Source organism: Carcharodon carcharias, chromosome 26, assembly GCF_017639515.1.
Source record: "Carcharodon carcharias isolate sCarCar2 chromosome 26, sCarCar2.pri, whole genome shotgun sequence".
NCBI lineage: Eukaryota > Metazoa > Chordata > Chondrichthyes > Lamniformes > Lamnidae > Carcharodon > Carcharodon carcharias.
Window position 1 is genome coordinate 28,562,858 of NC_054492.1, and position 24,185 is coordinate 28,587,042.

The 24,185-nt window shown below is 46.2% G+C and overlaps 1 protein-coding gene across 1 annotated transcript in view; it reads right to left on the reverse strand.

Annotated features, from left to right (window-relative positions):
- Positions 1–24,185, reverse strand: part of itga11a (integrin, alpha 11a) — a 119,969-nt gene that overhangs the window by 75,109 nt on the left and 20,675 nt on the right. The window contains exons 3-4 of the mRNA XM_041174901.1: positions 7,594–7,703; positions 6,707–6,798 (exon numbers count right to left, since the gene is read on the reverse strand). Coding sequence (XP_041030835.1) covers positions 6,707–6,798; positions 7,594–7,703 — 202 coding nt within the window. The remainder of the gene's footprint in view (positions 1–6,706; positions 6,799–7,593; positions 7,704–24,185) is intronic.

Consider the following 24,185-nt stretch of genomic DNA (forward strand, 5'->3'; position numbering starts at 1 on the left):
CGAATTGGCCGGATGGCCTATGCGTTTGCCAGGACACCTCGTCCAAGGGTGGGATGAGGTTTCCCTAATCAAATAAAATAAAAATCTATGCGCAGAATTTTTATAACGTCCACGCGCAGGTGACTCATCCTGATGCATGGACGTTTTTTCTGGATTTTAACTTCTGCCTTTATTGATTTTAAATTCGTCAGCTCCCTGGGGCAGCTCTCTGCCTGCAGGGAGCTTTCCTTCTGCCCTTCAGCGCTAGCCCTTTTCCTACCCCCACCCTGGCAGCACTGAGCCTTTCAGCGCTGAGCCTTTCACGCTGGTCGGCCATTAATTGTGGCATGCAGCATGAAATTGCGGCTGAGGTCCAATTGTCCCTGCGGTGGCCCGTTCCCCCACACTCCTGGGCCTGCTGATCGCGGCCGCCCGCTGACCTGAAAATTCTACCCCAGGTGTGGTCTCACCAAGGCCCTGTACAGCTGCAGTAAGACACCCTTGCTCCTGTCCTCAAATCCCCTTGCAATGAAGGCCAACATACCATTTGCCTTCTTAACTGCTTCCTGCACCTACATGCTTGCTTTCAGTGACTGGGGTGTACAAGGACACCCAGGTCCCTTAGTACATCAACATTTCCCAATCTATCACCATTTAAGTAATGCCCTGCCATTCTGTTTTTCCTACCAAAATAGGTAACTTCACATTTATCCACGTTATACTGTTTCAAAATAGTCCCTTCGAAAGGCAAAATATGGAAACACTTGCTTTTCAATAACTGCATCACATTGTCGAAACCTTTCAAAAGCCTATCACACACTGAGGTAGACCTTGACTTTGTATGATGGTGTAACACAGATGAGTCTGCAGCATGTTTATATCTCTCTGGATGAATTCAATGGAAATGCTCGAAAGAGACTGCTGATTCGCTGTCATCCATTTCACAGCCTTGTACCAAGACCTACCCCAAGTGTAGTGACCTTAGATAAATTGGCAAAAAGGTTCTGATGAAAGGTCATTGACTTGAAATGTTGACTTTGTTTCTCTCTCCACAGATGTTTCCTGAACTGCTGAGTATTTCCAGCATTTTCTGTTCCAATTATAGGCAAAAAGGCCATTTGCACCAGTAAGTCCCACAGACATCAATAAGATGGGCAACTGGTTAAACATTTATTTGTAGTGTTGTTGATTGAGAGTTCAATGTTAGTCAGCTCATCAGAAGAGTTCCTCTTTGAGTAACACATCAGGATTCTTAACATCCACCCAAACAGAGCCTTGGCTTGGCTTAACATCTCATTGATATGGCAGCTACAGGTTGGATATTGGCCAAGGGCTGGCTCGGGGTTCTGGTGTGATGCCCACATGGTCAAATACCACAGCAACCTCCCCACACTCCAACTTTATGGCCAGAATTTTACCTTCGGCGCACAGGTATGCGCCTGACATGCCGGAACATAAAATGACACGCGAGATGATGTCAGGTGTGCGCCCTGATGTCACCATGCACCATCGTGATATTTCATTCAGTCACATGAGATGAGACACGTTTCATTGAATTTTGATTGTATTTTAAATTTTTTTTCAAAAAGTGCTTCAATCTTCCCCGAGGCAGCTCCTTGCCCCAGGGATATTGAAGGGTTCTTTCGCGAATATGCACGAACTGTGCGCCAGGCCTGTTCTCCCTCCTCCCCCCCCCCACCCCACCACCACCCTCACAGGTAGCACTCAGCACTGCTGCTCGCTATCCGTGCAGGGCCGGCCTTAAATGGCCCGCCCGCGTAAAATGGCGGTGCGGAGCCAATCACGGGTGACGGTTGGTTTCCTGACTGCCCCGCCTGCTCACGCCGAGCCCGTCCAACGCCGTAAAAAATCAGGCCAATATATTGTGGTCAGTAACCCAAATGATTCTGTAACTGGCTGACCCTTACAGCCCATTCCCGTGATTCGATCCCAATGCTACTGCCGCTGTGAGTGATGCATCAGTCACTTTCCCTCTCTTTTCCCCAGTCCCAATACTTGGTTAAATTAATTCCGGGACACAGATTTGACTTGAAAAGGAGCACTGCTAAACACGAGCCAGCATTTTTGAACAGCTGGATAGCTTGGACAGTCAGATGTGCCTCATAGCAAGAATGCTCATTATACTGTGGATTTCCCTTAGCAATAAAATAAATGGATGGGAAGTTGTGTGGGCCGAGATCAGGTGCGATGACCTCTAGGCTCTAATCCCCCAGAACGCTACTATTGCAGGAAGCTCGATGCTGGAAATGCTGAATCATAGCTTACCCCATAGTATAATTACAAGTATTAATGAATACAACAGCAGCGGATTTATTTTGATCTTAAAAGCATCACTATTGGAAACTGTCCATCTTCCTTTGTATGGTGGTAGCAAAGACCGAATCAATATTTTTATTGCAATAGATCAATTTTATTTTTTTTATTTCTTTTGTCCCTACTCCCCAACTGCTCCCCCCTCCTCCACAGGACCATCAGTCACTTGTTTCTATGTTGTGCTTTTACAGAGCGCTGACCCCTGTTCTGCTATTAACACTTCCTGCTATCTTACCTTTATGGCACTATCAACACCTTCTTAAGTCTTTAACACTATCATTAGCAATCCCTTTGCCTTGCGTCCATGACATCTTTGTCAAATCTCTCCTGAGCTCCCACCTACCCCGACCTTCTATTTTGTTCCAACTGCTCCACCCCCTCTTAAACAGTATAAAATCCATCACATTTCTACTTCTCTTTAGCTCTGAAGAAGAGTCATACAGACTCGAAACATTAACCCTGTTTCTCTCTCTACCAGTACTGCCAGCTCTGCTGAGTTTTTCCAGGTTTTTCTGGTTTATTTCAGATTTCCATGATCCGCAGTAATTTGCTTTTAGCTTGAATCAATATCTAAGTCAGAAATCCTGGCCAAATATTCCAGTGTAAAAGTATGGATTACTTGCAAGGTGCTAGTGAGTTTTCCTGGATGGTATTATTTGGTGATGGGCTCCAGGGTCTGATTAGGAGCTCCATTAGGATGGAGATGGTGCAGGGAAAAGGGTGGCCCATCAGGAGAGTGGTGATGGAGTGGTAAAGTCATTGGACTAATCCAGAGGGCCAGCTTAATACTCTGAAGATGTGGGTTCAAATCCCATCCCTGCAGTTGGGGGAATTTAAGTCCAATTAATAAAACTGGAATCTAAAGCTAATCTCAGTAATGGTGACTTACAAACAGGGGAGGGAGACAGACTGAAGCCCACTAATTCTTTTGTCTGTAATCAGTGTGGTTTAATTTAAATGAGGCTGAAGTGTGTTCCTGAAACCCCCTGTCCGTGTGTGCTCAGTTTTTATGAAGTCACTAGCATCTTTTCATAAATATTTAAACCATGGGCATTGTTTATTCACAGATACTTATCCCAGAAAAGTTTATTGCCATTTCACACACACCACGTACACACAAGAAAGATGCAGTAAAAGAAAGGTGTTTCACTTCTACAAATATTAAACTACCAAACAGAGTAGTTAACAGTTTGAGTGTTTGTAGGGGTCCAATGATAGGGGCTTTTCCACTTGGGAGCTGAAGTTCAGACGAGTCCCGATAGCTGAAGACAGGATTTCATGGAGTTTCTTCAGAAATAAGAGATGCACTGCAAGTAGAGTAGACAGCTGTGATATTACTTGTAGTCAAGGGATCAGTTTCGCTTTTCCAGACAAAGTCGGGATCTTTTGGAAACAAGCTTTCAAGGAGGCTTTAAAACTTTATCCCTTGTAACTTGTTAGAAGGCTCGATGTTCTCACCTGGTTTCTGCAGTGATGTTCCTTCTGCTGGTGCTCCTGCATTTTGCAGCTGCAAAAAGCAATCAGGGCTTATAATAAATGGCTTTCAAAAATCGAACAGGTTAGGTCATGTGATGACTGACCATTGATGGAAAACAATTGATTCATGTTGACGAAAGAGCTTCCACCTCTCTTGGTCAAAAACCTTCAACATGCAATAGAGGAAGATATAGGTCCTTAGCACTTCCCTTGTGAGTTTTGTTAGATCTCCTTTGTTACCTGGTAGACCTGGAGACAGAAAATCTGATGCCTTACTGTCCTTGCTGTTTTGAGGTAAGTCCTGACAAGGGCAGGTGCAATATTCCACAAGGATGTGGTCTAGGCGTTTTCAGTGTAATCCACTTTGAGAAGCTTCCAGAAGCTTGGCCAGCTTGCAGCTCCAAATGTCAGGTGACCTCTGGCAGCTATCTTGCATACCAACAGTGCCCTTTTTAACGTGGGCATACAGGTTTTTTTTTAAAATTGTAATGTCCTCATGCCTGTTCGGCATGACAGTGACCATAAAAAATATCATCAATCGTTGTAAAAACCCATCTGGTTCTCTAATGCCCATTTCGAGAAGGAAATCTGCCATCCTTACCTGGTCTGGCTTACATGTGAATCTTGTAACTTCCCCCTGAAATGGCCTTACAAAACATTCAGTTCAAGGGAAATTAGGGATGGGCAACAAATGCTGGCTTTGACAGTGATGCCCACTTCTCATGAAAGAATAGAGAAAAACTTTGCATGATGAGGTTGTTTTAACCTTCCATCTACGCAGAGCATGGCAGAATCTACCATGACCGATTCTGAGGTGGTTACCCATTGTTTGCAGGGGAGGTTTGGTCTTTCAGGTTGTATCGTGAGGGCCTCTATAAGGAACCCATTTGGTTTGTCGCAGTTATTCCAAGCATTACCCCATTGAACATAAGGACTGAGCCGGGGAGTCACTGAAGGGCTTCAGTGATGGTCCCAAACTAATTTCAATATTTGAGTAGGTTTTGTGCTGATCGATGAAGTCAGCCTGAGTTAGCATATCTTCACTGGTGCACAGGTTGCATTCTCTGGAGGCTACATAATTGTGGTAGAGGTGTGGTGTATAAGAGCAGGCAGCAGGGGTGTTGGTGTTTACAAAACTGGACCGATTATAATTCTCACAGTAAAGATCAGCTGGACACCAATCGATTTGACCTGTGGACTCAATAGCCATGCCAGGGAGCAATACTCTACATGTAGATGACACCAGAGCGAATGATGTTGTACAGGGATCTGCTCCCCATGTGGATCCACTGAATTTCTAGATCACGATGACCTTATTGCTTAGTTTCTTCCCAATGTTCTGGCGATGCTGTCTATATTAGAAGGTGCAGTTGAGCGTGACTCCTAAATAGGAGGGTGTTTTTTTGGCATTGTTTAGCTCTATGGTACAGAAGGAAATTTAGACTTGGTTTGATTAATGGTGTTGAGGTGGAATGTCACAGTGATGGTCTTTAATGGGTTTGCTTGAGGTCACAGTTGGCAGAAGTGGCCTCCATCCTCTGTAAATCACTAGACAGGGTCTCCTAAGTGGCTGACAGATTGTTGTTTTGTGTGGCCAAGGCAAAGTCATCAGCACGTAGGAACCTGCTGGTGTAAACTTTGCATAACCAGAGTGCCTGTGGAAGTCCATTCTTCACGGTTCTATATCTTCTTTTCTAAGTGCCCGTGTACACATGATTGTGTTCATTGCTGAGTGTTGAGTTGAGAAGATGGATTATTGTTCTGTGAGGTAAGATGGCGGAGAGGTTGAAAAGCAGCCCATGCTTCCATACTGTGTCCTATGGGCACCACCAGGTCCATGAGCACCAAGATTCCTGGGTTGGCATTGAAAGCCTGCTTCAATGTATGTTGTTCATGCCATAACTTGGTAGCAGCACTCATGGCCATTCCAGAACCTTGCTTGCTGCATAAGAATTAGTTGGCTTGAAGATGGGGATAGTTTATGGAGTCTTTCCCTTTTTACTTTTCCTAAGGCAGTTCCTTAGGATTGAGGGTGACTTGCTTCCACTCTGGTTCGATGGGTTTTGAGATGGCGAATAAGTCAAGGCGTGATCTGCAGATTCTGTCAAATGTGGGGCAGGTGGTGCTCAAAGAATTGGGTAGGTCGGTTGTTTTGAAGGCTGTGCACTCCCTCTGACACCTTGACTTCACCTCTGCACGTTCCTGGCAAAGTGTAACAATTCTGGGCAAATATGTCTGGACCAGCAGCTTTTCCCGATTCAGTAACAATAGGTGAATGGATCAGAAATAGTTGACAATCTTGATGCTGTCATCAGGTTTCTCGAAAGCTGCCCTATCACTTGGCACCAAAGTCCTTCGTTCACCCGAGCCTTTGATGCGCGTATTGAGCAGGATACAATGGTTGCTGCAGATTACCACGTTTGGATTTTTTTGCTGAGTGCAGCTATTTACAGTGTCAGCTTTGTCTGAGTCAGAAGGTTGTGGGTTCAAGTCCCTCTCCAGAGACTTGAGCACAAAATCCAGGCAGCCCCTTTAGTACGATACTGGGGGTATGCTGCACTGAGTGGGTAGTGCCATTTTATGGAGGAGATGTTGTACCAAGGCCTCACCTGTTTTTGCAGGTGGATGTAAAAGATCCTGTGACACTTTTTTGAAGATGAGCTGGGGAGTGCGCCCTGGGGTCCTGGTCAATATTTCTCTCTCAATCAACCTCCAGATTAATTGGTCATGTATCTCATCACTGTTTGTGGGAGCTTGCTGTGTGGAAATTTATAGCTGTGTTTTCTACATAACAACAGCGACTACACTTCAAAATGATTTGTTGGGACATCCTGACTATGTGGAAGGTGTGACGTACATGTAAGTATCTTTCTTCCTTAGAAAAACATCTTTTAAAAAAACGACCGCCATTACTTACCACAAAGGAGTGGTCTTCGGCATTACTGGTTAAAGTCATTCCAAGCCGCATATTATCTTTATACTCCGACACATAAGGGAGGGATACTCTTCCTTGTGAGAATGAATTAACAGTAGATTAGATAAGCCTGAAGCCAGCAATGATTTATTTTAAATGGTTCTTGCCCCAAGTCTTATTTTAATCCCAATATTCTCCACCCAAAGATATCATTAGACAATAATAGTGACTTGAACATTAATTTAAATATAAATATCTGTTTAATTATTTTTGAACCAAATGATTAAAACCTTCTTAAGTCATTTTTATTTTGTATCATTGGGCTATTATATCTGTGGGGGATGTGGTAAATATACTTCATCATATATATTTTGGTCAACTAATGTATTTTTTTCAGTCAATGCATCTAATATTAACAGTAACGCATCCAAGTGACCATTCCTCGCTGCCTAAACAGCACAACTGATAGGCTCATGGACTGTAATGTCCTCACCAAGTGCACTTATTGGCAGCGGGTAAGTGAATGGGTGATGATGATCCAGATTTCTGGCTTTTTTTGCCTCATGTAGCCTTGGGCTACCAAACCCAATTCTTACATCGTAACAGCAGTGTCAAAGAATTGTGTCTGGGATCATTAGGTGGTTTCATGCCCCACAATGTGGCTCACTTTCTTAATATCCCATTCGGGGGAGCCAAGTCACATTACTGGAGCTAAGAGTGAGAGTGTTGCATGTTAAACCCCTGTGAACAGATGTCCACCTCTCTAGTGTGGCCCAGTGATCTAGAGTTGAAACTGTGCAAAGTTACTGGTTCATTCATTTTGAAGAGGGATATTTTTTCCAACCCAATTGGACACTTTACAATCAATGACACAACAAAGAATATGATACCGAGGTTAAGCTTCCCACATCCGTAGCTTGTCTGGTTTTTCACTGGGCACCGGTACACATCCCCAGTCTTTTTCTTTCCAACACCAGCCCACGGCGCGCCAACTAGAAGCCTGGCACAGAGCAGGAGAGAAAAAAAAAGACATATCTGGAATTGCGCCAAAAAATGTTGCATAGAATTGCAAAGAATTTACATTACAGAAACAGGTAATTTGGCCCAACTGGTCCATGCCATTCCACATGAGCCTCCTCTAACCGTTTTCATTAACCCGATCAGCATATTTTCTATTCCTTTGGTTATTTAGCCTCCCTTTAAATGTATCTCTGCTACTCGCCTCAAATAGTCCTTGTGGTACAGTGAGTTCCAAATTCTAATTCTAATCACCCCTGGGTAAAGATGTTTCTCCTGAATGCCCTAATGGAACTTGGGGTGGAAGGGGGAGTGAAACTCATGGCGGTAAGGTCTGGAATTTGGGAGGGGAGGGTGTGTTGGGGAGAACAATGAACAATGAAGAGTGAGGAGGGGCAATATCAACTAAATAGTGTAATTTTAAAAGGTGTCAGGAACAGAGAGACCAGCGGTTGAACATCAACAAGCTTCTGAAGATGGCAGGAAAGTTGAACAGGCTGTTGAAATGCTTACGGGATCCTTGGTTTTAATAACAGAAGCAGAGATTACAAAAGCAAGAAATTCATGTTGAATCCTTATAAATAGTGGCTAGGCTTCAGCTGGGGAACTGTGGCTAATTCTGGACACCACCCTTAAGGAAGGCTGTCAAGGCCTTGGAAAGGGTGCAGAGGAGAGTTACTAGAATGCTTTAAGAATGAAAGACTTCAGTTACATGGAAACTAAAGAAACTGAGGCTATTTACCTTAAAAAATGAGAGTATATTCTGTGTTTCTACCATTATACATTACATTACATTCATATGTTATTTGCCAGACTAAGTTATTTCAGTGTTTTCCTGGTAAATCTCCCATCTTCCACCCTGTTTGTGCTTGAACTCATCAAAAACTCTGCTCCTAATTTGCACAAGTTCTGTTCTCCCATCACACCAATGCTCGCTGCACTGGAGGGGGTGCAGAGCAGATTCACCAGGATGTTGCCTGGGATGAAACATTTAAATTATGAATTGGATAGACTTGGATAGTTGGATAGACTTGGGTTGTTTTCGTTGGAGCAGAGAAGACTGAGGGGCGACCTGATCGAGGTGTATAAGATTATGAGGGGCATGGACAAGGTGGATAGGGAGCAGCTGTTCCCCTTAGTTGAAGGGTCAGTCACGAGGGCGACAAAAGTTCAAGGTGAGGGGCAGGAGGTTTAGTGGGGATGTGAGGAAAAACTTTTTTTTACCCAGAGGGTGGTGATGGTCTGGAATTCACGGCCTGGGAGGGTGGTGGAGGCAGGTTGCCTCACATCCTTTAAAAAGTATCTGGATGAGCACTTGGCACGTCATAATATTCAAGGCTATGGGCCAAGTGCTGGTAAATGGGATTAGGTAAGTAGGTCAGGTGTTTCTCACGTGTCGGTGCAGACTCGTGGGCTGAAGGGTCTCTTCTGCACTGTGTGATTCTGTGATTCTTTGATCTACACTGGTTACGGGTTCAGCAATACCTCAATTTTAAAGTTCTCCTCCTCATGTTGAAATTCCTCCATCCCTCATCTTGTCCTATCTGCATTTGGCAGTGTGTGTGCCTTATGAATGTTGCTAATCTGGGAGTGTGAGCTCTGTTGGTCCCTCAGAGCATTAGTATTAATACTGTGAGCAGGGAATGCTGCCTATAACTGGGTAGAATGACGCAATGCAGGACCTCGGGCTTGATTCTTTGCCTTCACTAGGACTGGGGTCAGAGGCGGGCTGGAGCTAAAAATAGCCCCACTGGCTGGCATGCCAGTTCCCTGGCTCCATCGTGCCCCTCAGGCTATTTTTTTGTGGAGCTGGGATGGGGGTTGGGCTGCAGGGCTACTTGGCCGCACACAGCTCGTTAAGGGTCACTTCAGGCCAATTAACAGAGGCTGACTGAAATTCCAAGGCTGGCTGGGAATTTCAGTCAGCCTCCAGGTTCCTGCAGGTGATGGAGGCCCACGACTGCCTGGCTGAAACTGTGTCCCAATGCTAACCTGCTCTAGTGAGCAGCTCAGTGGATCTGGCTGGGTTCAGACTGGTCACCATGCGTCTGGACAATAATAATGGCCGGCGCTCAAGGACCCAGGCTCCCTGGGTTCACTGCCCGCTTTGGGTCTCACACACTTGGTACCCGTTCACTTTCAAACCAGTGTCTCTGCTTCTGCAACGAAGGTGTAATTGTAGCTGAGAGGGTATGACAGGGTAGACGCTGAAAGGCTGTTTCCTCTGCCTGGACTGTCTGGAACCAAGGCTCATAGTCTTAGGATAAGTGGTCAACCATTTAGGACTGAGATAAGGAGAATTCTTGTCATTGACAGAGTTGTGAATCTTTGGAATTCTCTATCCCCAAGAGCTGTGGATGCTCAGTTGTTGAGTATCTTCAAGACTGAGATCAATAAATTTTTGGGCACTAAGAAAACCAAGGGATATGAAGACACACCAGGGAAGTGGAGTTGATGTTAAAGCACAGTCATGATCTTTGTAAATGGCAGAACGGGATATCGGGCCTGCATGGACCTATACTCCTGCTCCGAATTTTTATGTTATACAGGCCAACGAGATATTTTGAGAAAACGGCTAAGTTTGTTTCCCAAGGAGAAAGTATTCTTATGTTTTAAACCAGACTGAGGTCAATCAACAGTAAAAGAAAAGTTCTAAATCCAATTCCCTGCCGAGAAGCCTCCTCAGATTAAAACAGAACTCGACTTTACCGCACAGTCTGGATCAACAGGTTTCCCACTGAGACCAGCTCAGGGCAGCATTAGGCTTTTCAGCTTATAAATAGCTTGTGCTCAACATTCAAACCTAACTTAGAAGCTGAAAGATATATTTCCAAAAAAGATCTTGGACTCCATCGTCTCAGCTGTGTAAATATACGGTAAACCCAAAGGAAATAATTCGGAGCATTAGAATGTTAACAGAAACCTTCAAATCACATAAATAGCTTACCAAGAAATTGTGTGTACCTCACTGTGTATCCTCCTCAGTGTGTGTCCTTCACTGTGTGTCTCCCTCACTCTGCACCCCCCAAGTTGTGTACCTCAGTCTGTGTTTTCCTGCTTGTTCAGCCATTCAATGATAGCTGTTATTTTCAGCAATGTTACACATTTTTGTTGAATAATGTCTGTGTGGATTAAGGAACAATTTTCCATGTTTAGAATTTCTTTTTCCAACTCGAGAAAATCATCCTAAGTGCACCGAGTGTGAACTTGGCCTGGGGACTATCGGAATTGAGGGTCAAAAGAGATTGCTGGAGTCAGTGAGTCTGGTCCCAGCTCTCAAACCTCTCCACCAGTTTCCCTGGCAGATATTGATCTGGCTCCTGTTTGGGCTTGCCAACATTGTCTGTCTCCAGCTGCTCCCTTGTTCTCCATATCCTCTGCAATCAAATAAACCTTGCTTCTGCAGAGGGTGAGACAACAATTGGAGAAGCAGGGGATGTGCTGCTTTGTGCAGAGCAGGCTAAGAGAAGATTTGATAGAGGTGTTTAAAATCAGGAAGGGTTTAGTTGGGGTAAAAAAGGGAAACTATCTCCAACGTGTGAATGAAGGCTCGATAACCAGAGGGCACAAATTTAAGGTGCTTCGCAAAGGGACAGAAATAACAAGAGGAAAAAGATTGGAATGCAATGAATGGTTAGGATTTGAAATGCATCCCAGTCCTCCACACCCACCCCCCAGAAGCTCCCAGGTAAAGTTTGCATGGCAAATGCCTGGGAAGTTCAAACTTCCATTGGGCAATTTCCCTGCACTGGGAACCATCCAATAATGCGACTTAAATTGCCAACTTTGGAGGGTTTGGACTGTGTTACACCAATAATTACCCAGAAACTGTTAGAAGAATTAAAACCACTTCTGGCTTCTTGGTAACTATTATAGAGACCACCCCACCCCACCCCCCTAACCCCCATGCGCTTTGTGACTCCCCCCATTAACTCCCACCATCCCCCCTCTGAAGTAAGCCCCTGGCCCCCCTCGACCCTCATGGGGCGTCCTGACCCCTGGCTACCCAACTATGCATACCCCTTCCCGTGGACACCCTGACACCCCAGACATCCACTGGACTCACTGACTACACCCCCACCATCCGACTGTCCTCCCCACCCCTCCCAACTACACTCCCATCCCCTTAATTGCATGCCCCACCCCCCCAGTTAGACCCTGGCCCCTTTCAACTGTGCTCCCACCACCTGACTGCACCCTTACCCTCCTGACCTTGCTCTCCACCTGCCAACTACACCTTCACCCCCAACTGCCATCCTCACAGCCTGACCCTGCCACTGACAGAAGGTGCATGCCTATACATTACACATTTTCCAACTAAACAAAAGGTTGGGGGATTGTCATTTCCTGGTTCAGTCCCCATGGTAATGCCTTGACCAATTAGGGTTGACCTGCCTGGTTTGAATTTGAAACAAAAGCTTGGCAGTTAACTGTTCTTTGCTACATTCTCCATGGCAATGCCTCTACCGATCAGAGTCTACATGCCAACTAATCAGCACTCTCTTCCCATGCGGTATAAATTGCTGTTCCCTTTACTGTTGGTTTATCATGTGTAGATGTCCTGATGAGGTGTGGCCTTGCTTTAAAATCACATCTATTCTCTTATCCCCTCAGGCCTACACTGGAATGTCAGTTTATTTTATGCGATGCACTCTGGATATAGAGCAAAATTCACAAGCTTCTGATTCAGAGTCAGGAGCACTTTCAAAAGCTTCGATAGTATGTCTCTTTGTCAGCAATATTCAAGTTCTGTACTACCAAATATCTATTTGAATGGATTAAAGTGACTTTCTATGTTTTTCTATGTATAGAACCAAACCACACCGAAGGAGACCATTCAGCCCATCATACTTATGCTGGTTCTTATGCACAATTGGTCCTCTGCCTTGATTTTTTTTCCAGATCCCTGCACATTTTTCCTCTTCATGTGTTTATCAAATCACTTTATTGAAAGTTACTGTTGAATCTGCTTCCATTAACCATTGGGGTAGTACATTTCAGATCATAACAACCTTCTGCGTGAAAAAATGTCTCCCCTCTGGTTCTTTTTCCAATTATCTTAAATCTGCGTCCCTTGGTTACCAACCATCCTGCTGAATCGCTCCTTATTCACCCTATTAAAATCCTTCTTAGCACAGCTTCCAGAAGCATGGCTAATGGCTTCACATACTTCAAATTTATTTGGGCTGTAATGACTGTTATTGGGCTGGGAAATGTTGTACACGGCAAGGGCCCAATACAACAAGAAAATAAATGACCAGTTAATATGTCCTTCAACGGTGTTCTTTGAGTGATAAATGTTGACCAGCACACTGGGTCGATGCCCTGCCAGTGTTCAAATAGCGGCAAGGAATCCTTAATGTCCACCTGCACAGGGAGGTGTGGCCTTGCTTTAAAATCACATCTACTCTCGTATCCCCTCAGGCCTACACTGGAATGTCAGTTTATTTTATGCGATGAACTCCGGATGTAGAGCAAAATTCATAACCTTCTGATTCAGAGTCAGGAGCACTTTCCACTAAGTTACTGATGGTTCTGGTTGGGTAAAGGGTTAACATCAGAAGCACATGATGCTGCTGCCATGATAATGTAATGATATGATAATGTAATGTAATGATAATGTCTGGACACTGAACACACAAGGAAACAACACTGATGCAACCATTTGTTTTCTGAGTATGGTAAGATACCTTGTTTTTTTTAACCACAAGGTGCTGCCCTTCAGTAATTAAAGTACCAATGCTGATGTGCTCCATTCCCAAGTATAAGAACTAATCTTGTTCTTTTTATGTCATCACAACACATTAATGGCACCACAGTGACCCTCTGAATGTGGTTTATTTTACCTCATGCCTAGAGATTTCTGCATTATTATAGGGACAGTGACAGGCCTGGGAAAACCTCTTTAGTGTTCCTGTGTAATTCCAGCAGATCCCGAATGGTAACTGCAATAAAGTGACATTTCCGTTCCTGTGCAACCACCCTCGCGAACTTTCCAGGTGATTCTGCCAAACACTAATGGAAATTTATGCCAAGTTATGCACGGATTTGTTCTGTGAAGTTGTGCCCGCCTGCCAGGGGCTGAATTGGATACCCAACCATAGGAAACAAAAACCTGGGAGGAGGCAGCTTTCATCCCATCAGCTGGGACTGCATTCCAAAAGATCAACCTCTTACCCGCCCAGCATCATCCAGACCAGCCCGGTGGGTTGACTGAAATCTCACACATGATTCATGTGCATTTTGAACAGGGATTCAGGTCGTGTCATCTCTTAAGCCACCCCACTATCACAGTGTGTTTACCAAACAGGGTTAATGTAGTATTGTCATGAAACAATCTCTTACAGAAAACCCTCCTCATGCCTTTTCCAACCATAAATAACCTGCCTGTTTATAGTAATTAACATTTGTGTAATAACAACAGTAATAAGTTAAAAACAAAAACAGAATTACCTGGAAAAACTCAGCAGGTCTGGCAGCATCGGCGGAGAAGAAAAGAGTTGACGTTTCGAGTCCTCATGACCCTTCCACAGAACTGCAGATCTGTGGAAGGGTCATGAGGACTCGAAACGTCAACTCTTTTCTTCTCCGCCGACACTGCCAGACCTGCTGAGTTTTTCCAGGTAATTCTGTTTTTGTTTTGGATTTCCAGCGTCCGCAGTTTTTTGTTTTTATCTCTGTAGTAATAAGTTAAAAGCGTGTACATGAACTTTGCTGGTCTGAGTTCCGCACTTCATGGTACCATGATTGACTCAGGTTTTGTGTACATTACTGGTGGGAATGCTTTCAATAAGGCTCTTCTAATTGCTTTCTCATGATATAACAACCGTCTGCGAATTTGGTAAAGAATGGCAGCCAGGCAGAGTGAAGCTCAGCAAATTCAGGATGCAACAAGTAAACAGAATTGAAGCCACTCGTGCTGCTTAGTGTTTTTTCCATGTCTGACCTTTATCAGGCACATAAATCAGACACATAGTGGAACTTGGCAGCTGTGAAGTGGAATATTCTTTAGATAGCCACAATGAGAGCTTAAGTAACATTGTCTCAAGGAGCATATGGTAAATAGGTTATAGCTGAAGAAATGCACTTGCCCCAAATGAAATGGACCATTTTCCCCGAGGTTGGTAGATTGAAATTGAGAAATCTAGATGAAGGGTCTAGGGCTACAGTGTCGAGCATCCTCTAGGTTAAAAAAAATTGGAGAGCAGATAAGGCTAATTATGAATCATTGGGGTAGATCTAATCTTTTTGCAATAGCGTAGAATGATGATAGCTAGTTCCTGGAAATAAAAATGGGGAAAGATGTAAATCAGGTTCACTCATTTCACAATATCACACCCAGTCCAAATCTACCACAGTGACTGGGTAATAGCCTAGCTGGAGTGTGAAGACTTGTAAATTATAGGGGGAAACAAAAACTGTAAGAGGTATGAAATGCCACAGCTTTGAGGTTCTTTGGAAAGTATGAGTTTGAATTAGATGCTTGATGCCTAGGTATCAGCAGCTGCTCATTGGGTAGCCCTCATGCCTCTGAGTCAGATGGTTGCAGGCTCAGGTACTCACTCCAGATACTTGAGTACCGAAGTCTAGGTTGATATTCCCGTGCAGCACTGAAGGAGCGTTGCAGCGCCAGAGGTGCTGTCTTTTGGATGCAAAGTTAAAACCAAAATCTCACCCTCACCGGTTGGTGCAAAAGATCCCATGGCATAATATTGAAGAAGAACAGGAGACTTATCCCCTGGTAATCCTGGGCATCATTCATCCCTCAATCAATATCATTAACAAACTGGCCTTTCTCACATTGTTCGTTGTGGGTGCTTTCTGTGTGTAAATTGGCTGGTACGTTTCCTCCAACACTGGATACACTTCAAAAAGTACTTAAATGGCTGTAAAGCACTTTCGGGGAATTTTACAGGTGTTATATAAATTCAGGTTCTCAATTTCAATGCAGTGGGGATAAAGGGAAAAAGAAATGATGTAGGACAGCATGATTTTATTTTTAGGAGGAACAAGAGAAAAAAGTTTAGAAGAGCAATGAGCACAAGAAATGATCAATGAAATGAAACAAGAAAGATTGGAATATAGAGAAAGTGTATGCTAACAGAGTTCCACAACAGACAACAAGTTCTTCTAATAATAAAAACAGAAAACGCTGGAAAATCTCAGCAGGTCTGGCAGCATCTGTGGAGAGAGAAATGGAGTTAATGTTTTGAGCCCATATGACTCTTCTTCAGAGCTAAAGAGAGGTAGGAATGCGATGGACTTTGTACTGTATAAGAAGGGATGAGCAGGTGGAGCAAAATAGAAGTACAGCAACACAGTATCTTTACAGTGCAGAAGGAGGCCATTCGGCCCATCGTGTGTGTACTGGCTCTCTGAAAGAGCATTCCACCTAGTCCCACTCCCATGCCTTATCACTGTAACCTTGCACGTTCTTTTCAGGGATAGGTGGGGTCTTAGTGCTCAGGGTTGGATCTGCCTTTGGGAAGAGAACTAATGGAGTAAGGCACCTCTCAGACATCTGCTGTCAAGTTGTTATTGTTGGTAACCCTCTTGCCTCTGAAGGTTTAAAATCTCACTCCTGGATTTGAGCAGATGACCTAGCATTGCACTCCAGTGCAGTACTGAGGGGAGTGCTTGTCTGTCAGAGGTGCCATCCTTTGTAAGAGATTAAACAGTGATGCTATCTGCCTGTTAAAGATCACAAGACACTAGGGGCAGAATTTTCTGCCTGTCTGGTGGGCAGAGCAGGAGCGGCCACGGACCCGATTGGCGCCCGTGATTGGGGCCGCGCCGCCATTTTGCGCAGGTGGGACAATTAAGGCCCGCCCCTTGCATTTCTGACTCCCGTGAATAGCGGGAGTGTGCAGGCTGTGGCGGGCATGCTGAGTCCAATGGCGACCTGGCAGTCTGTTTAAAGGAAGGCCTAGAAGCCTCCTGTAGGCCGCTCACAATGGTCACTTCCAGGTCGGCTGAGCAGGCCAGGCTGGAGGGAAGGGCAGAGGAGCAGGGCAGGCTGCAGTGTAGGCCAGCGGGGGGGGGGGGGGGGGGCCAATGTGCCCCTCGCTTTTCTGATGACTGCCTTGCTGCCCTCCTTGAGGAGGTGGCCGCACGGTGGGAGGTGTTGGTCCCCCAGGACAGGAGGAGGAGGAGGACCGTCCCCCACATGATGAAAAGTGCCTGGGAGGAGGTGGCGGAGGTGGTGAGCTCCTGCAATGTGGACCCAGCATCCCAAGTGCTTCAACGATTTATTGTGTTCTGAAAGGGTGAGTACCATGTTGGCATTAGGCATTTAACCCAGCAGGTAGCCTTAGCCTTTGAGGGCCACCCCCTCAATACTTACTGTTGTGACTGCATTGAATCATGTTGGGCATTTCTCGTATGCTGGGTGGGTAAGCAGATAGTGCCCATGCTCACATCAGCCTGAGTGGTTCATGAGGAGATGAGTTCTCCCCCGCATCTTAGTCACACATGGGGGCAACCTGCAGGAGATGCAGCTCGGTGCATACTCATAACTCCAACACATGTCCTATTCACGGTGATCAGATTGTGGAAGGGGAGCCTCAAGGTCTCGTGGCCAAGTGCCATCTGCTGCCCTCGATACTGCACGTAGTTGCGCTTCCTTGCTATGGGAGCTATGACCATGTGTTTCTTAAAGTGTTGGATGCAGAATGTGTCCAAGGGGCCATTGGGGGAGGTTGGGAGCAGGCGTACTATCTTTGTGTGACTGATCAGCAGTAGCGGGGACAGGAGGTACTGGAGGCCTGATATGGGTCACTGTGATTGGGGTGCGGTGTGCGCATGCAGAGTCCGTGTGCGATTAGCCGCAATGAATGGTCTTCTCTGTTTTTCAGGAGAAGATGCTCACGATGCCTCTGACCGTTCGTGGCCTGGAGGCGGCCAGGCCCAGCTCATGATTTTAAGCCGCTTCGAGCAGGAGGCCCTGGAGCTTGAGAGGCAGGTCCATTGGTAACGTGAGGCTGGGGTGGAGCGGCCAGGTATTTGAGGTCAACAGTGACATCCGCTCTGTCTTCCCACCATCCACAGCACTAACGATTGTTTGATTCATTATTGTTGCAACATTGCTCATTCACAGACTGATAGAGTCAGAGGTGTGGGTCATAGACAAAGGTCCCATGGCCTTTCAAAGATGCACATGTCAAGCACCTTCCAAAGTCACCTTATCCCATTTCCGAGCACTATTCCCATGGATTTGTATGCCATGGCATCGCAACTGGACATCCAAATGCTTATTACATTTTAGGAGGGTTTCTGCATTCACCACCCTTTCAGCCAGTGCATCCCACATTCCCAACATACCCTGTGTGCAAAAGTTCCTCATCACCTCACCTGTCAACCTTATGCTCCTTACCTTAAATCAATGCTACCTGATTACTCATCCCTCCGCCAAGGGAAAAAGTTCCTTTCTGTCGGCCCTATCTATGCCCACATACTGTTATAAAGCTCAATAATGTCACCCCTCAATCTCTTCTGCTCCAGGGGAAATAACCCCAGACTGTGCTATGTCTCCTCATAAGTCACACTCTCCAGCCCAACCAGCATGCTGGTCAACGACCTCTGCACTCTCTGCACTCCAATCACATCCCTCCCATGAAGCGCATATCACAACTGCATGCAGAACTATAGCTGTGGCCTAGGCAACATTTTCTGCACTTGCAACATGACCTCCCTGTTCCTATATTCTATTCCTTGACTAATAAAGGCAAGTATGGCATTTACCTTCTTAAACACCTTATGTACATGTCCCGTGACCTTAACTGGCCTGTCGACATGCCCAGCAAGGTCCCTCTGATCCTCCTTACTTTCCACGGTCCTACCATTCCTCGTGTATTCCCTCGTGTGTTTCTCCTGCCCAAGTGCATCACCTCCCACTTATCCACATAACATTCCATTTGGCATTCCATAGGCCATCTGACCAGCCCTTGCCTGTATCCACCTGTAATGTTAGGGTCTCCTCCTGACTATTTGCCACCCCACCAATATTCATCTCCATAGGTTCTGGAAGGTTGAGCGCATGATGAGCCTGGGGGAAAGGGATGAAGTGTGTCACTGTGTGCACACTAACTGATCCACTGTCCTTGTTGTTCATTTCAGCATCATCAGAGCCTGTAGGCCAGGAGCAATTCCAGACCTGAGGGCCCTCAACTGTCACCTGCGTCACACATTTCTGCGAGGCAGGCACCAGCGCAGATACTAGCACATCAGTGGGCATTGCAACATCGGCTAGTGTCCCGGGGCACAGTGGAGAGGGCACTTCAGTCGCTGGAGGAGCTGGCAGAGACAGAGAGTGCTGATGGCGCCAGCAGTTGGAGGACTGTAGGGGACCAGGCACGTGCTGAGTTGGGGCATGATGATGTGCCTCTGGATTCATCTGTGATGCAGCAGCTGCAGGAAACGCGGCTGGGTGTGTGGGAGCATTTGGGAGTGTTGCGTGAGACTATGCTTGGCTTGGTGTCCGTGGTGGAAGAATCCATATGGAGCATCAGTGATGAAATGAGCTTCATGGCCAAGCGTCATGTTTCCTCCATGGAGAGGGTGGCGACTCTCCTGGAGAGGGGCTTCCAGGGGAACAAGCAGTTTCTCCTGGGGATACACTCGGACCTGCAAGTCCTCACAGCACCAGTGGCCACAGCTGGTCTTTGCCAATGTGGGAGATGGTGTGGGCTTCAAGCTTCCCAGCTCATTGCCCATCCATCCACGGTGAGCAGGGAGGTCCGAGAAGACCTCACGTCAGCGCAGCAGCTGCCTGTGGTATCTGTGGGCTCCTCTCAGGGCGCTCCGGATGAGGGTGACAGCTGCTCCGCCCCCTCTCCCAATGACCACGTCATCGGGTGAGGCTGCGACAACTGGGGAGATGCCAGCTGTGGAACTGGCCGCTCCCTCCCAGGCGGGGCCAGCACAAGCTCCATGGGCCAGAGGACGATTGCCAAGGTCATCGAGGCCAATAGGACAGCAGAGTCAGCAGGCTGGCTCACAAGCCACTCCGAGCGATGGGGGTGGGGGTGGGGGGGGGGGGGGGGGGGGGGCACCAAGACGTAGCACCCGTAAACGTAAGCATAAGGCACCTTGGGCTCACTGGTGCTTTTGTGTTGGCCTGAGATTAGGGAATTATTATTTGTTTATGCTTGAAAAACGTTTTGGTTTGACTTTGTGTGACCTTAGGATGATGGTGAAAATTAAAACCAGATGTGTGACCAAGGCTGAGGGTGGTTCCTTTGTTCTGCATTTGTATGTTTTACAAACATGTCATGAGTGTTTGATGGACAATGAAGTTTATGTCCAAAGCCCTTAGTTGCAGCTGATGACCTGGCAGATTTAGCACTTAACTGCCGAGAATGGAAGTGCCAGGCAAGGCTGGTCCTCCTGATCCATGTGTGTGGAGCCAGCTGCAGGTTCATTGGATTAAAGTCTCCCGGGTGTCCCTGCCTCCTTGGTGTAGTCCCGGGTCAGCGTTTAGTCCCTCAGAATTCCCCTGTGCTTCCTCATCCCCAGAATTAGTGCTGGACTCATCATGTGCAGCCATAGTCACTGTGTCAATGTCTTCATCGTCTTCTGTGTCCCCCCCTTTCCAACGCAAGATTGCGGAGAACGCAGCAGCTACCACTATCACCAAGACACGATCTGGGGGGTACTGGAGTGCGCCCCCTGAGCGGTCCAGGCAACGGAGGCACATCTTGAGAAAACAGATGGTTCTCTCTATCACAGCCTTATGGAGGTGTGGCACCTATTGTACCGCTGCTCAGCTTCTGTCCTTGGATAGCGGAGAGGCATCATGAGCCACCTTCTGAGGGGATAGCCCTTGTCACCCAGCAGCCATCCATCCAGCCGGAGCACTGAAGAGCCCTGGAACCTGGGAGTGTCTGAGGATGTAGGTGTCATGGGAGCTGCCTGGGGACCTTGCACAGACTGTAGAATCTGCATCCTGTGATCACACACTATCTGCACGTTCATGGAGTGGAAGCCCTTCCTGTTGACGAAGGCACTGGGCTCACCCGCTAGCGCCTTGATGGCCACATGTATACAGTCTATAGCACCCTGGACACGGGGAAGCCAGCAATCGCCATAAAGCCTCTGGATCGCTGTGTCTGGCTTGCCTGGTCACAGTGGAAGTGGATGAAGGTGGATACCCGTCTGAACAGAGCGTCTGTAACCTGCTTGACACAAGTGTGGACAGCTGATTGGGAGACACCGCAAAGATCACCCACCGAACCCTGGAAGGAGCCAGAGGCATAGAAGTTGAGGGCAGCTGTGAGCTTCAGAGCCGCTGGCATGGGGTGTCCACCCACACAGTTAGGGGAGATCTCAGGCCCTATCATCTGACAGGTATAGTTGACTGTCGCTCTTGACAGTCGGAGCATCCTTCAGCACTGCACCTCAGTCATATTGAGGTAGCTGCTTTGCCGCCTGTAAACACTGGCAGCAGGATAGTGGCATCTTCCGCGGCTCCTTCCACCTTGGACAACCTCTTGGCCCTGCCCTCCTTGTGCCTGCGCCTGGCCTCCCAAAGATGGCTCCCCTGGAGGCTGATTGTGCCTCCTCCTTATTCTATCCCTCCCTTCCTCCTCAGAGGAGGTGCCTCCAGTGGAGATGTCAGAACCCAACCCAGGATAAAGGGAGGCCTCCGGAAAGCTGCAGGCCCGATAAAGATTCCTGACTGCAGAGTGCTGAGCTGAAGGTTTGTTCAAAGTGCACAGGAAGCTGCTGGAATTCATTCTGAACTGCTACAGATCACACAGGCAAGTTTAAAACACTTTCTGCAATAAATACTTCACAGACCAGGTTGACACTGAGCCCTCTTATCCCGCCTGCGGATGAGTTTTATTAAAGAGTCACTTACCTGCCTGCCCGTTGCGCCCGTGCGTTGACCCGAAGATCGCACGGGCGCCTGAAAATCACCGTCGATTGATGAATTAATGGCCTTAACTAGCCCGTAAATTAATGGCGGGCGTGCCTCGAACTCCATCACGCGGCCGCCCAACGAAATATCGTGATGGTGAGTGGTGACATTGGGGCGCTCGCCAAAGTCACCATGCGTCATTTTACACGCTGATGTGTGGGGCCCGCACCCCTCCCTCCCCTCCCCCACACGTCAAGCAGAGAATTCTGCCCCAGGTGAAGGGGCAGAGGGATTGTTCCCCAGTGTCCCAACCAACAACCACCCCCCCCCCACCCCCCCCTCAACCAGTATCTGTAAAAACAGATTAGTTGGTTGCTTTCCTGATTACCGTTTGTAGGATAATGACAAGCAAAATGGCTGAAATGTTTGCCCACATAAAAACTGTCCCTTCACTTCGGCTTAATTCATTACAGAAGTGAATCTGCAATCCTGCACACGCTCTGCATTTACAGACAGCATACGGCAAAGGGCTACAAATCTATAGGGACTCCAGAATCCCCCCTTACACGATAAACTTCGAGCTTTTTCCTGAGAGATCTAAGTAGGCACTATAGAAATGCTAGTCCTTCTCTTAAATTTTGCTCCATATTAAAATAATCCATGTATTCAGTCTCATTAAAAGTCCCACAGAGACTGTTTACAAGTAATGATAACATATGCTCTTTCTTTTGAAGTTGCAGGACAATTGCAGAGCTCAAAACTAATTTTGTAACAAACATATTGCAAACATCATTAGCCATTCCCAGAACTGTTCATAATGTGGTTTTTCTCTGGCCTGGACAGCAGTGGATTGTCTCCATAACAGATTGCTCTACTCTCGGGCCTAGTACACAATCGCATCTCCCAAACCTTAATGCCCAATCTGACATTAAACTGAGGTCCAGTCTGTCTGATCAGATGGATCCAAGGGGAACAGGGAAGTAAAATACAGACAATATTCTGTGGATGCTGGGAATCTGAAATAAAAGCAGAAAGTGCTGCAAACACTCAGCATCTGTGTAGAGAGAAACAGAGCTAATGTTTCGAGTCGAATATAAATCTTCTTCAGTTCTTCTCAAGTCCTGGCCAACATCTCCCCTTCAAGCAACACCACCAAAAAATAAATCAGATTAACCAGTCAATCATTTCACTGCTGTTTGTGGAATCACTGCAGTGTGTAAATTAGTTGCTACATTAATCTGTCTAACAACATTAACTAGATTTCAAAAGTAATTGATTGGCTGTCAAAGACTTGGGTTAACTTTGAGGACATGAAAGGCACAACATGGTTAAAGTCCTTTCCTCTTTTCCAATCCCATTAACAACAGTCATGGACTCACTTACACACTCACAGCCCAGCTAGATGCTCACTGTGATGTGCATTGCAGCAGGAGTTGAAGAGATAGCTGTCTCGTACTGCAGTAGAATATTGGTTTGCCTGGTACCAGGTACTACATTAGCAGCACTGTGGGCTGCAGTGGTTCAAGAAGGTGGTTCACCGCCTCCTTCTCAAGGGCATTTAATTAGGGGAAATAAATGCTGGTCTAGCAAGTGATGCCCACACCCTGTGAAAGAATAAAAAAAAATTACACCTGGTTCACTTCTTTATAACCTGTGATCGAGAATGACCACAGTTATTTGCATCATCATTGACCTGAAATGTTAACTCTGTTTCTCCTCACAGATTCTGCCTGGCCTGTTGAGTATTTCCAGCATTTTCTGTTCTTAGTTCAGATTTCTAGCAGTATTTCAATTTTGTACAGTTATTTGTGTTTTAGCAATTGATTTTACGGAAAGGATTTTTACTGCTACTTAACGTAGCCACATATGGATCAGCTTTTGATATTTGAACTATTCCAAGGTACACATGTTACTACATATTTATTTCCTATATTTTAGCAGTGACTACAATTCAAAAGTACCTACTTCCCTGTGGAGCTCTTTGGGACATTCTGAGGTCATAAAAGGCGCTATATAAATGTAAGTCCTTCTAATAGATGGTAAGTTGGTGTGTGTTCTGGACCTGTGTCCAGATTACACTCTCAGCTGTTTCAAATCAGGCCACAGAATACGTGCCAAATCTGATACACATGCTACCCACAGTCCCATCAATGTTGCAGGCGAGGGAGCCCAAGGTGAGAAGTGGTGCATGTATGTGACAGGTCAGAGTCTCAATCTGTACCATAAGTGCAAACGTGTGAGAGACAGGATGGTAAAGAGATAGTGGGCAATATGTATTGGGTTTAAAAAATGGCAAGAATACAAACAATTATGCTTGTTGATTAGCCAATTGGCAAACCAGCTGTACAGCTGGTTAAACTATTCCTTCAGTAGCCTCAAATGATAAAGCGCTTTACAAAAAGCAGCCAGTTTCTACAACAGCCAGAAGTACCTGGCTACATTCTATACAGTGAAAACTGCAAGAGGAAGATTAGGAGTTTTTGCATTCACTGTGCGAGTGTCGAGATGTTGGAGCATCAGTACACGCCAGAATTCACTAAGTACTGCTGGAGGGTCACAAGTGCCATATGAATCAGGCTTAATGAAAGCTATGATTTGGGAAATCCT